General features: G+C 40.3%; 1 protein-coding gene across 18 annotated transcripts in view; it reads right to left on the bottom strand.

The window, feature by feature from the left end:
- The window catches only part of magi1a (membrane associated guanylate kinase, WW and PDZ domain containing 1a), a 97652-nt gene extending 84361 nt beyond the window's left edge, over positions 1-13291 (bottom strand). For 11 of the 18 annotated variants that reach the window (XM_060881167.1, XM_060881174.1, XM_060881175.1 and 8 more), the window contains exon 1: positions 12694-13288. In XM_060881167.1, the coding sequence (XP_060737150.1) occupies positions 12694-12988 (295 nt within the window). In that variant the 5' untranslated portion in view covers positions 12989-13288. Of the gene's footprint in view, positions 1-12693 lie in introns of all 18 variants that reach the window. The other 7 variants (XM_060881168.1, XM_060881170.1, XM_060881182.1 and 4 more) reach the window with 2 other exon arrangements.
- Positions 13292-13571: the final 280 nt, after the last annotated feature.

Here is a 13571-nt window from a genome sequence, read left to right as displayed (position 1 = left end):
AACTGTGTTATATTCACATACATACCTAATTACTGATACCTAATTTGCTGCACTTTTGCTTTGAAGCTATGTATAAATGCGGAGCTCCCACATGAATTGTGTTTGCGTGTCAGATGCATTAGTTTTAAAATATTTATTTTGGGGCATTTTCTATCTCAGCGCTCAGACACAACCTTGCTTGTAATTTAAACTGCGTGCCTCATGAGTGTAAATACCTCATTCCTCTGGGGTAAGTGGACAGAGTAATAGAGGACAGTACAGTGCATTGTGAGCTTGTCCTCGTATAGCGGGTGAGACGTGCAGACAATGTACACAGGAAAAAGACAGGGGCTAAATCTGTACGTTTAAGGGGAGTTTCATAATAAAAAAAAATTAATCTCCTTCACATAAACTACCAGTAATGGTTTTGGGCCCAATTCTACCTGTAGAAATTCAATTCTGATGTATTTTGAGGTATATTTTGGGGCATTTAATTTGGTCAGATTTCAGTGCTGAATCCTGTCATTAGCAGTCTTACTAACTTATATACTCTGTATTAACATCCACTAATAACTGTGACTTATAATATAACCTCAGACCATTAGGAGGAGCTTTGCAAAGCCTTTTGGTGTGTATTAATGGAAGGTTACTTGAACATAAGAAAGAGATATGTTGTTTTTTTTCTAAAAATGTGAAGACTATTGGGTCTATTGGGGCTGTTGTTGTAGGAGGTCAAGTATACTCTCTCCTTTAAAGTTTACATACACATATCACTATTTTAACCACATGCTTGCTTGTGTGTGTGTGTGTGTGTGTGTGTGTGTGTGTGTGTGTGTGTGTGTGTGTGTGTGTTGTGGGGGCGGGGGAGGATTAGTGTGCAGGGAGTAGCATCTGCAGTGAAAAAGGTGCATGTTGTTGAGTCAGAAAATGGAATGCTGGGACATGGAGTTAAGTAACATATCCTCTCTCTCTCTCTCTCTCTCTCTCTCTCTCCCCTCTCTACTTTCCCCTCCCTCCCTCTCTCACTTCCCTCTCTCCCTCTCTCTCTCCCTCTCTCCCTTCCCTCTCTCTCTCCCTCTCTCCACCTCCCTCCCACATGCACACTGCTGTACACGCCCATATAGAGACACACACATTCACACAACTACACAAATATCTGCTGAAGCTAAGTGTAATTAAAAAGAAACTCTTGCCCTGTTAAAAACATTCAGATGACTGTGATAAGCAGAGAAGGACAGCAAAGGAAAGAACAGTGAAATCGGCATGTGAAAGGGGGATAAAGAGGAGTTTTATGAGGATGAGCCACACTTTAAACCCTAGTGACGTCATGTATATTACATCAATTTAATTTCACTTCAGTTTCACTTTAATTTTATTTGGCTTTAAAAACATAAGAAATATAGTACAAAAGGTTCAAGATTAATATTAGACTTAGACTTATATTTAAATGTTAGTATCCATCCCCAGTGAGCAAACTTGAGGTGACTGTGGCAAGGAAAAGCTTAAACGGAAGAAGAAACCTTGTGAGGAACCAGACACAAATGGTCTACCAATAAAACTCAATATAAAGACTATTCAACTTCTCATGGCAAGTTTCAGTGTCCAAGCCTATCTACCATGACAACACACACTCACACACACCCTGCATCATACATATACTCACACCCATAAACTCACACACACCCACACACACACACTCATATAGTAATCACTCTTAACCCACACCTAGCCCCAGGCTTAAAAGTCATACCTCCCTGTCTGTAAGAGATTAGTGAGTAGTTACAGATTTATAAAGACAAGACATTCATCCTTTAAATAGAGGTTTAGAGGATATAATATTCAGTTGATGCTTTAAACTTCTAAACGTCTACAGTGGTCTCACTGAAGTTGATTAATTGATGAAAAATCCTCTGCGCATTTTCGTTTTTGAGATTTTTTTTCTAAAGTGCAGAAGGTGTCATATAACACAGGAAGTCAAAAGTGTGAGTGTGTGTGTCCTCAGAACACCTGGTCACACCTGGTTTTTAGACTCACCGTTTTCTTATGACACACACACACACACACACACACACACACACACACACACACACACACACACACACACACACACACACACACACACACACACACACATATATACACACATACACACATATACACACACACCAAACAGATTCTGGACAGAAAACAGCTGTGTGTAGACTGAGCAGAAATAAACTCACCTCCAACATGGTCTAGACCTCTGTGTCTGCTCTATTAAACACACACACACACACACATGCACGCACAGACACATGCATGCACAGACACATGCATGCACACACGCACGCACACACGCACGCACACACGTACGCACACACGTACGTACGCACGCACGCACGCACACACGCACGCACACACGCACGCACACACGCACGCACACACGCACGCACACACGTACGCACACACGTACGCACACACGTACGCACACACGTACGCACACACGTACGCACACACGTACGCACACTCCACAACTGAAGTTAAACCTGAATTTAAGGAACTGTTCTGTTCTGTATATAAGGAAAGCCTTAGATCACATTTCTTCTGAGCAGAGTAACATCTTACACCTGTAAGCTTAACTAAGCCACTGTAGTGTCTAGTAACACTGCCACACGGTTAGACGTCCTGTCTGTAGAAGGCAGACTGCGTTATCCCTTGTACGCATGTGTGCATCTCATTTATGTCAGATGAAAGGCAAAAGAGAACCAGAAGGTTGATGAGTGATGAGACCTGAGAATTTTTCCTGGTGTGTAATTAAAGGAGGAAAGGAAACTGGTGAACGACACAGAAGAGAACAGCCCCATAGCCCTCAAAGGATAATTACGGCCATCAGAGTACGCAACGTACCATTAAGGAATATAAGATCCGCTCGTACACCGTGCTACTGCTGATGTGACAGATGTGATTTCTGCCTGATTTTAAAATAGGGAGCTCTGTAAGAGATAATGAACAGATATTTGGTATCTACTACAGGCAGAAAAACAACAAAAGATAAGGGAATTAACTGTGGCGTCATCAAGCAGCTTGTATGTGTCCTTGCTTATCCGTAAGATAGAGAAATAATGCAGCGAGTTATTCTTCTGAATATCTCTCCTGAGACTTTGTCCTAAAGTCCCAATGCACAGCTCTAACTTCAGTCCACAGCTGTGCTGCTCTCGGCAGAAAAACACTCCTAGACGTGACATCATGCTTAATTCAGTAGCATAATGTAATGTAGAATAATGAACATCCAAATAGGTGTTGCTGAATAACAAAAATGCTGAATAATTAAATGGTCTATTTCATGACAATTTAGAGATGGAGATCTGAAAGACACCATCTTTGAGCTACTGTTTGCGTCGGTCGGCTTAGTGGTTAGCACGTTCGCCTCACACCTCCAGGGTAGGGGTTCGATTCCCGCCTCCACCTTGTGTGTGTGGAGTTTGCATGTTCTCCCTGTGCCTCGGGGGTTTCCTCCGGGTACTCTGGTTTCCTCCCCCGGTCCAAAGACATGCATGGTAGGTTGATTGGCATCTCTGGAAAATTGTCCCTAGTGTGTGATTGCGTGAGTGAATGAGAGTGTGTGTGTGCCCTGTGATGGGTTGGCACTCCGTCCAGGGTGTATCCTGCCTTGATGCCCGATGATCCCTGAGATAGGCACAGGCTCCCCGTGACCCGAGGCAGTTCGGATAAGCAGTAGAAGATGAATGAATGAATGAATGTATAAATGTATAATATTTGCTCATTAATAAATGTGCAAATATCAGATCCTAAATATATCACAAAATATTAATTGTAAGATTGTTGTCTATTAATGAAATCAGTACTGTCAAAAAAATGCTTCGATAAACCATAGTTTGGAAAAATTTCCCTTATTGCACAGTGTAAATCTTTTTCAGTCACATTCTCAACATAAATACAAACAAGAAATAAAATGTAAATGAGATCTAGATTGTGTCACAGGGTCTAACTAAAGATTTTTGACCTTAGTTATGACTAGTGAATAATGACTAGTGTTTATATATTTAAACCAAAAGCATCATGTTAGTGGCTACTCCTACACACACGCACACACATACACACATACACACACACTTTAAGTAACCTAATACTTAATACTATAATACTATATTCAAAAACAGTCAATGTGCTGCAATATAAACCAAATTTTGTTTTAGTTAGTTAAAACACCGCCATCTCACCCCCGCGCCACCAGAGGGAGTCGAGTCTGAGTTCTAATACTTCCGAGTCGCTGGATCACTTCCGGGATTCACAGCTATTTAAGCTGCGTCCGGCCGACCCCACGACGCAAAGAACTGCCTGTGCAAACCAAGCTGCGCTATTGTTCTCTTTTGCCACTGTGTTTTGACCCTTATTATATTTTCTTGGTTTCTCTTTTGTGGATTTGTTCTGTTGATTTGTTTGCTCCAGTGATTGTCTTTTCCTGTATTTGGATTTCTGCCTGTTTTTCTCGAATCTTCCTAAATCCACTGTTTTGGATTTGTTGTAATAAACTCCACTTATGGCTTCAAACCAAAGCAACACATCGTTACAGTGACATCCACATACATCGTATATTACATAAGTACATTGATGCTTTCTATACGTCTATGTGTGATGTGTACCTCTCCGTTGGTTCATGTCCATTTATTTTCGTTTCTGTCCGTTGGTACCTGAAGATACGCATTTGACTAAAAGATGTAACTTGTCAGGGTCGACCTAACAACGCACTTGCTTCTATTTGTACTTCCTACTTTGTCATGCAGGATGTTTTTATTGTCTACCACTTTGTAGCTCAAAAGGTGGAGAACGACAAATGATGTCATTCCAACCTGAAACCCACTGAGACCTATTTAACACAAGCTCATTCTCATGATGCAGTGAGGCAGCAAGCCTGACAGAATGTCCGGGGGAAAAAACAAACAAACAATATATGTACTTTTGAGGAATTCTTATATAGTGAGCAGACCTGCAGTCTTTTCTTTCTCCTGAAAACACCTACAGTACATTCTCTGGAACGAGAGTGGGAGTGGAGGGAAGGAAATAGGGACTGCAAGAGTTAAGGTATTACAGATTGCACAGGCACACACACACACGCACACACACACACATGCACTCGAATACAAACTGCACCTTGATCCCTGCTGAAATCTCAGAAGAAGGCTGAGCAGGTATAAAACTAAATGTAGGAGATGTTTAGGTGGTAGGTGTAACCGGAGTATACATCAGGGTCGGTGTGTTGAAGGAAAGATTAGCCAACTGTTCTGCCTTTGTAGTGGGTCAGAGCTTAGAGCAACATTCCTGAGCTGAAACAACCAACAAAGGAACACATTCTAAGTGTATGAAGAAGAGACAACGTTATCTACACTCCCACTGTTTCCACATTAATACAACTCACTGATAACGTGTTCTTTCTGTAAGCTTTTGTGCTAACAGAAAGAAGAAGAAGAAGAAGAAGAAGAAGAAGAAGGTCTATATAAATATAATCTCTGTTTTGTTTAATGAGTAAAATATACATGTATACATGTAAATATAAATATTAAAAATGTCTACAAAAATATGTTCTGATCTGTAGTCCAACACCTGCACCACTGCATCCACCAGGCTTCTTTTACTTGGCTGTCAAGAGCTGGAATCGAGATCTGCTGGAAGTGTTTGGTGAACCTGAGCCTTCTCTGACTAGGCTGAGAGGAAATAGAATCCAATGTGGTGTTTCATTAAATCTGCCTCAAGGGTTGATGTGTTCCGAGATGCTTTTCTGCTCACCACAGATGTCTGGGGTGATGAGGACGTCCTGTCAGCTAGAACCAGACTGGCTTTTCTCCCCTTGACCTCTCTCATCAGCCTGGCATTACCACCCAACTGCTGCTCACTGGATGTTTTTGTTTTCACACCTTGCATGGTAACCTCCAGAGACTGTAAAATTCCCAGAAGATCCACAGATTCAGGCACAATATCCATGCCACGGTGGATTTCACTGACAGCATTTCTTCTCTATTCTGATGTTCACTGTGAACATTATCTGAAGGCCCTGACCTGTATCTGCTTATTGCATTCCAAGTAGCATACATAATGTAAAATGTACGTAATAGATGTTGCTATAATTATAACTGTGCATAGTTATTATCAGTGGCAACAATAATACTAGGTCAAGAAAATAAAAAATCATAAAAATATATTATCAACTCCAAATAACTTTCTTTGATTAGAGAGCAATAAAAATTTTCGTTGCAGTGCCATTTGTTTTATTCCTCTTATACCAAAGTGACTATAGAGTAGTGTAAAAAAAATTTTGTTACACGTCACTGGCACTGGAGACCAAAAATGAATAATGAATAAATGAGGGTCAGTGATAACATATTAGAAGTATGTGACAATATTTGTTAGTTGTTTTATTTGCAATTCTAGGTGCACTGAATTGAACAGTATACAAACTGAGACAGAAAAAGAGACAACTTTGCTGACTCAGGGGTTTTTAAAGGCGGGGTTATTTTGGGGAAGAGGACGCCTGGCTCTCTGAAGCGAACCAGGAGGCTCCACTTCCCAGGAATGTCTGGCATCCTTTTCTCTCAACAGGGGGTGTAACTACATCCCTACATCCCTTCCCTTATCTCTCTCTTTGTTTCTCTGACCCTCTATTAACTCTCTTTCCGTGTACTGTAAATATGTCACTGTCATCTCTCACCCTCTCTCTCTCTGTGATGAGCTGATGGATAGCAATGCTAACAGTGATGTATGCACAATGCATAAATCACTCTGCACACAGTGTGTAATTCTACAGTGTTTAGGGGCATGTTATATATTTAAATCCACCAAAAGCTGCCAGCTGAAGTTTCTAAATCACTCTTTCTTTCTGTCTGTGGTCCACTGGTTAAGGATAAAATGCTTAACTCTGTGCTCTAAATCTGACTCTAAATCTAACTGCAAGTCTAACTCAAAATCTTCTGACTCCAAAACTTCTGAATAAATATCTGACTCTAAATCAAACTAAATCTTTGTCCTTTACACACACAAACACACACACACACACACACACACACACAAACACACACACACACACACACACACACACACACACACACACACACACACACACACACACACACACACACACACACACACACACACACACACGCAAGCAGCCTTTCCGCTCTGATTCAACCCAGACTAAAGAAATCACTGCATTGAATCTTATGACATGATACAGGTTCCTTGTGGCTGGTGGATTTTTGATTTCCTAAGTGAACCATGAAAACATGATTGAACTATCAACATGAGGCGTGCCACAGCCCTGTGCACAATGCACAATTTCTGCATTTGGTGTGAAAAGTCAATGTCCAATAACTCTTTCTTTCCCAAATATCGAAATGGAGTGGAGCAAGATGGCATTATTAATGAAAAATACTGGTTTAACAAATGGCAAAAGGACAAAAACACGACATAAAAAGTGAACAGCATTATGTTATTTATCTGTAGTTCACCTCTTGTCATACTTTTGGTTGGCTCACACACATACACACACCACTGGCTGTTAAAATAGGAAACACCTGCATGGAACAACCTTTGAGCCTGATCTGTTTCCGCATGGTCACGCTTTTATTTGCCAGGGCTTTTTGATCCTCAATGCACCTTGACAACGTGTGTTTGTCGTCAGTGATACTCCAGAGAGTTCTACTGGAGAAAAACAGTAGAGGCCACTCGGCCTCGTGATAGCCATTATCAGAACAAATCTTACATTGTTCACATTGTTCCAGCTGCTGGAAAGTGTCGTGCAAGATCTCTCTCTCTCTCTCTCTCTCTCTCTCTCTCTCTCTCTCTCTCTCTCTCTCCCTCCCCTCCTCTCTCTCTACACATCTACACTTCATGGACCCGCTAAGATACACTTTTTTATTTCTCTGTGGAAATTGGACAACTTTATATAAACTTACTGAATATAGAATACATATTGGCTTTATAAAGTTAGACCCCTTTTAAATATTTAATACTGAAGCAATCGCTAATGTCATCATTAATGTTCTTGGCTCAACACCTGTAAACAAGTATTTTCCTTCTGGATTAGATTTCTTTTGGAGGTGGGGCTCATAATCACAGTTTTGCTTTCACCGTGGCTACAGAATGCCACTTTTGTGAACTTAGTTGTACAATACGATAAGCACCTGGTTCATGTCCTGTATTATCCACAGCCACACAGTGAAGAAAGAGTGTAGAGTGTTTGGATACATAGTGTATCATTGTTCAAAAAAACCTACAAATAAAATACCACTGAACTGCTCTAAGGCTTGAAATCGTCGTACGCATTCTGCCGGGAAAAAAACAAAACGCAAACATTAGTCACATGACTCTAATTACCTCAATCTCTTATTTACACTAGCATGTGCGTACACACACCTAGCATCAAGAGAAGCATGTGAAATGGCTCACTAATAACTGAGATGAAGTTGATGATAGGACTTACTGGGCGTTGTGAAACAATTGGTAAATAAATAAAGTAAATAAGGAAATAGAGCGTAAGCCTCAAGGTAATTGTAATACTCACAATTTTTTGTTTCATATGTTGTCAGCTAAAGTAAGTCTCATTTTACCTGTAGTACATCCGAGCACCACATATACACATAAAACACCTGAGCTCAGGTGTTATGTATAAAGAGTGAACGTCATTGATGTTGCTGACTTTCTATTTGCACTGATGTTACTAACAGAGAGCAACATTTATTCCTAAAAGTAAGCAGGATTGTGTGTGTGTGTCTGTGTGTCATTGTGTGTGTGTGTGTCTGTGTGTGTCATTGTGTGTGTGTGTGTCAGTGTGTGTGTGTGTGTGTGTGTGTGTGTGTGTGTGTGTGTGTGTGTGTGGTTTGTTATGGTAATGAACTGTGAGATTAACTAAGGTGTAACATTACTGCTAAATTACTGCAGCGATAGTCACTCTTACAAAACACTGTTAATGATTTCCCAAGTTATAAAAACACAGAGTTATTCAAGGCCATGTGAAGCTGTGGAAAAAAACACAGGTGCGTATGTGTGTGTGTGAGAGAGAGAGAGACAGAGACAGAGACAGAGAGAGAGAGACAGAGAGAGAGAATATGTGAGTGTGAAATTAGCATGAATAATGAATGACATGGACTCTTCTGTTGGAATGTGAGATGAAAGGAACATTTTCAACACTTTATCTTGTATCCTCTTAACCTCTTGTCCATGTGTTCATTATTTATAGTCTCTCATATCCCTCATTTATCTCTGTAACGGGCTTGGTCACAGATATGGGAAACAAAATGTTGGGCTGATATTTCAGTGGAGAAATCAGGATGCAATCCTGATGCAGATTACGTGTGTGTATATATGTGTGAAAACATTCATCCATTATTTTTCTGTGGCACTATTAAATAGGTTTTAACATCCGGTCTGTAGCTTGTTAGTCTGAAGAACGTGACTCATGAAATTAGTTCCTGATTACTCATTCGCTTCCTACGTTCTGCTGAAGAGTCAAGATTCATTTGAAACTTTGAGGAACAAAATGCTCAAAGTGGATTTAATTTAATCTTAGATACAAATACAAACTGTAGAACGCATGTAACATATGCAGAATATACATTATACTATGTTTTGTAAAGGTAACTAGCATGAACTTGTATATTTACAAGTTCAAAACACACACACCCCCACACACACACCCCCACACCCCCCACACCCCCCACACACACACACGTTTTTGGGAGCAGGAAGGAAACAAGAAAGCCCTGAGGAAACCCACATGCATGGGAAATACAACCCACAGAAGCTCCAAACAGTCATAGAGCTCGAACCTGGGGCCCTGAAGATGTGTGCCAGCATTGTTACCCTCTGCACCACTGCAAAGCCAAGGTCATCATTAATAACTGGTTACATTTGTGATGACCAGAAATGACCATCACTGACACATGCTTACGTACATATAGCTCCTCCCATGCAGGCACTAAAAATAAGAGCTTATTAAAACCAGAAGATCATCTTCCACTCTCACGCACACACACACACACACACACACACACACATATGAACATCACACACACATACAGAGCTTATGGGTCAGGCCCATCGTGGTCCCACAGAGCGCATCTCCAGAAATAATTGGAGGCACATGATAGTGCAGGCTGCTTCTGTACGTTTAATCCACATAAGTGAGTTTTACATTTAGAGAACATCACTGTGCTCCTAATACTTTTTACTCTTCTCATGCACATACTGTACATTATTTTCTCTCACTTTTTGTGGGCTTGTTTAAGTTTATAGCTACATTTGGCACAAGTACTAAGGCATATGTAATGTTTTAATCCAGGGCTGATGATTAGCTCCACTTATCTCCTCAATGCCAACTGTGTGTGAGGTTTCTAGATATGTGTACTCAATTTGTCTTCATTAAAGTCTGCGTATTTGAGTGCCTCTTAAGCGTGTGTGTGTGTGTTTATTTGGCATGTCTACTACAAGGTGAACTTTTCACTGCTAGTCTGCCCTGAAGAAAATGACAAAATGGCAATAGCAACTACATCAGAAAAGGCTGCATCTGTTTTGTGTGTCTCTCACGGTCACTCTCTCTCCCTCTCTCAGTTATCGTCTATCTCTTTTATGGCCTGTGGCTCTTCCTCTCTCTTTTTCTGTCCTCGTGTCTCTTTTTATCTCCTTCCCTCTGTCCCTCTCTCTGTTACTGTCCATGTATGTGTCTTTTTCGCTATCTGTCTCTGTTACATTCTGTGTGTACCTCTCGTACCTCTCGTCCTCTACTGTTTATGTGTCTCTCTCTCTCTCTCTCTCTCTCTCTCTTGCTGTGTGTTATATATCTGTCGCACTTCCTCTATTTCTCTCTCTTTATGTTTATGTGTGACTCTATATACAGTGTATAATATCATTCTAGGTTACTGTGAGATTAAAAAAAAATCATGCCAGATCTTTTTCCACCTCCGATGTGATATAGTAGTAGATTTGAAGTGAATTACATAAGAAATGTTTTATGACAAAAAAAATAACCTGTTTTAACTCGTATTTTTTGCAACATGCTTTGCTTTTAATCCAGCACTCAGGTTTTAGAGTAAAAGTCTAACCACTTTGCACTCATTTCACTCTTCCTTGCATATATTCCATCTTGATTATAATACAATAAATATAACAAAATCTAATAAAAATTTAACCCAAATACAAGACTCTTAAACCTATTTTGAGACATTTTAACTCATGTGAGACTGGACAATTTTTATATTTTCTATTAACAGATCGATTTGCTTCTTTTTAGAAATAAATGCTTAAACTTATTTAGAATTAGTGTGTCCCAAATTGTGCTATGTTACTGTAAATTCAGTATCCAGAAGGTACCTGGATGGTAGATTAAACATGTAATATTGCTCACAACTCCGTGTGAGTGGGAGAAGGAGTTTTATGACGGTTTGTTTTGTCACATTTTAGATGCATTTTAGATTTCAACAGCGTTCTCTTCTGTTTCATGCAGTGTTAATATGTTTCAGTATTTGCGTAATCTTTTGCTACACACTCAAATTATAAAGTTTTTCTTCACACAAAAAGTACATAGTACTTTTGCATAGTATGTAAACAATGCAGAAAAGCACACTAGCTAGCTAGTTCTTTAGCAGAATACAGCATTCAAATTTTTTTAAAAGGTAAAAAATGAATGAATTACACAACATGAGGTTACTTCAAAGGCATTTATAAACTTTCAGCTGTCTTAAAAAAATGCCATCAATGCCTGGAAAGCAAAGCTGCGAGTGTTGAGTGCATGAAGCGTTTATTTCGGTTGAATAGTGCATCATGCAGGTACTTGAAGTGTTCTATAAATAGTGTGACACGCTATTCACACTATTTGGACTACAAAATGGCATAGAATAGCGCACAAGTATTTTCTTTCAATTGCATAATTTTTGTGCATAGCATAGAAGTGAATTGGGAGGTAGCAAATGTCAGAGAAATCTCCAACACAAACAAGCTGCTCTTTACTTGGGGTTGGTCAGAATCACTTAATTGATGACAGGTGTATGCAAATTAGGTTTAAACGTAAGTCTAAATGTGATTGGTCCATGCCTTGTTATAAAAGGGTGAAACCACTTTTCCAGGGTTTTTTCTTTTTTGTGTAAAACTTTTTATTTGTTTTTTTATTTTATTTGTTGCTCGCTATATCACATTAAGCATAGAAAAGATCTGGTATGATGTATCTAAAAAACTGGTATCTTAAACAGGGGTGTCAGACTTTTTATATTCTCTCTCTCTCTCTGTCTGTCTGTCTGTCTCTCTCTCTCTATCTGTCTCTTTCTCTCTCTCTCTGTCTGTCTCTCTCTCTTTTTCTCTCTCTGTCTATCTATCTGTCTCTCTCTCTCTCTCTGTCTGTCTTTCTCTTTGTCTCACTCTTTGTCTGTATGTCTGTCTTTTTCTCTGTCTGTATGTCTGTCTGTCTCTCTGTCTGTCTCTCTGTCTGTCTCTCTGTCTCCCCCCCCTCCCCCCCTCTGTGTGTGTCTCTCTCTCTGTCCTACTTTTTGAGAAACATCCCAGCAACGTTCCCAGAGGCACAGAAAAGTCACCTGCTTCGTCATGCTTAGTTAGACGTTTATGATGTTGATTAATTTGACCCGCAGTAACACAGCAGTATTCTGAGAAGTCCTGGTTAAAGGCTGCTGTTAACAGTAACAGTGTATTACTAATGTTTCCTGTCACACAGCTCACCTTGTCGGACTGTTTTCAGTCGCACTGGGTCTTTGGTGTTGTCCAGCAGAGCCAGGACGTCGTACAGGGGCAATCCCGACACGGGCAACCCCTCAACCTCCAGCAGTATCTCTCCTTCAGATATCTTTCCGTACTGATAGACCACATCCTTCGTCACGGCGGTGATGTAGCTGAACTGTCCGCTCTGAGCCCCACCGTGCAGCTCCACGCTCAGGCCCCCGTTACTGCTCCTGCACAGCGAGCTCTCATTCACTCTGCTGCTCCAGTGCTTTCTCTTCTGGATGCTTTTAGACATGTCCACTACAGTCCAGTGTCTCAGTGTATACAGATCACATGAAGTAAACTTCAGCTGACCATAATACACAAACAATATTAACTCCCAACAGAAAGTACACAACTTTATTACATACCGAACTTTCTGACAAATATTACACTATAGACCACAACTACAATTGTTTTTACAACTTTCTCTCCATTTTACCTGACGGTTTGACTCGAATAAACGTCTGTGTTTATTATTCCGTGATTCCTAACAACACACACAGCCTCTACGAAAGCGCTCGCGCTCTCGGCTCTCGAACTGACGGCGAACAGGATGCGCATGCGCACTGCTTAGTTTCGCTATAGTCCTGCACTAAATCCCGAATAGCAAACCTATATCACTTTAAGTGCACTACAACCTGCACCAAATAGCGGTTTTTAGACCCTACGTAGTGGTCCTTATGTTCATTAGGAAGCCATTTGGGACACACCCAGGTCACGCCCGTCCCTGGGTCCTAATGCTATATTTTCTGGTTTAACTTATTTGAAATGTTTTAAATATCAAAATAAACACATTATATTTTAGGGTGTTTGTGAATGACGTCATGAAAACTAGT

This window comes from Tachysurus vachellii, chromosome 11 (genome assembly GCF_030014155.1).
Source record: "Tachysurus vachellii isolate PV-2020 chromosome 11, HZAU_Pvac_v1, whole genome shotgun sequence".
NCBI lineage: Eukaryota > Metazoa > Chordata > Actinopteri > Siluriformes > Bagridae > Tachysurus > Tachysurus vachellii.
This window is presented reverse-complemented; position numbering and strand designations above follow the sequence as displayed.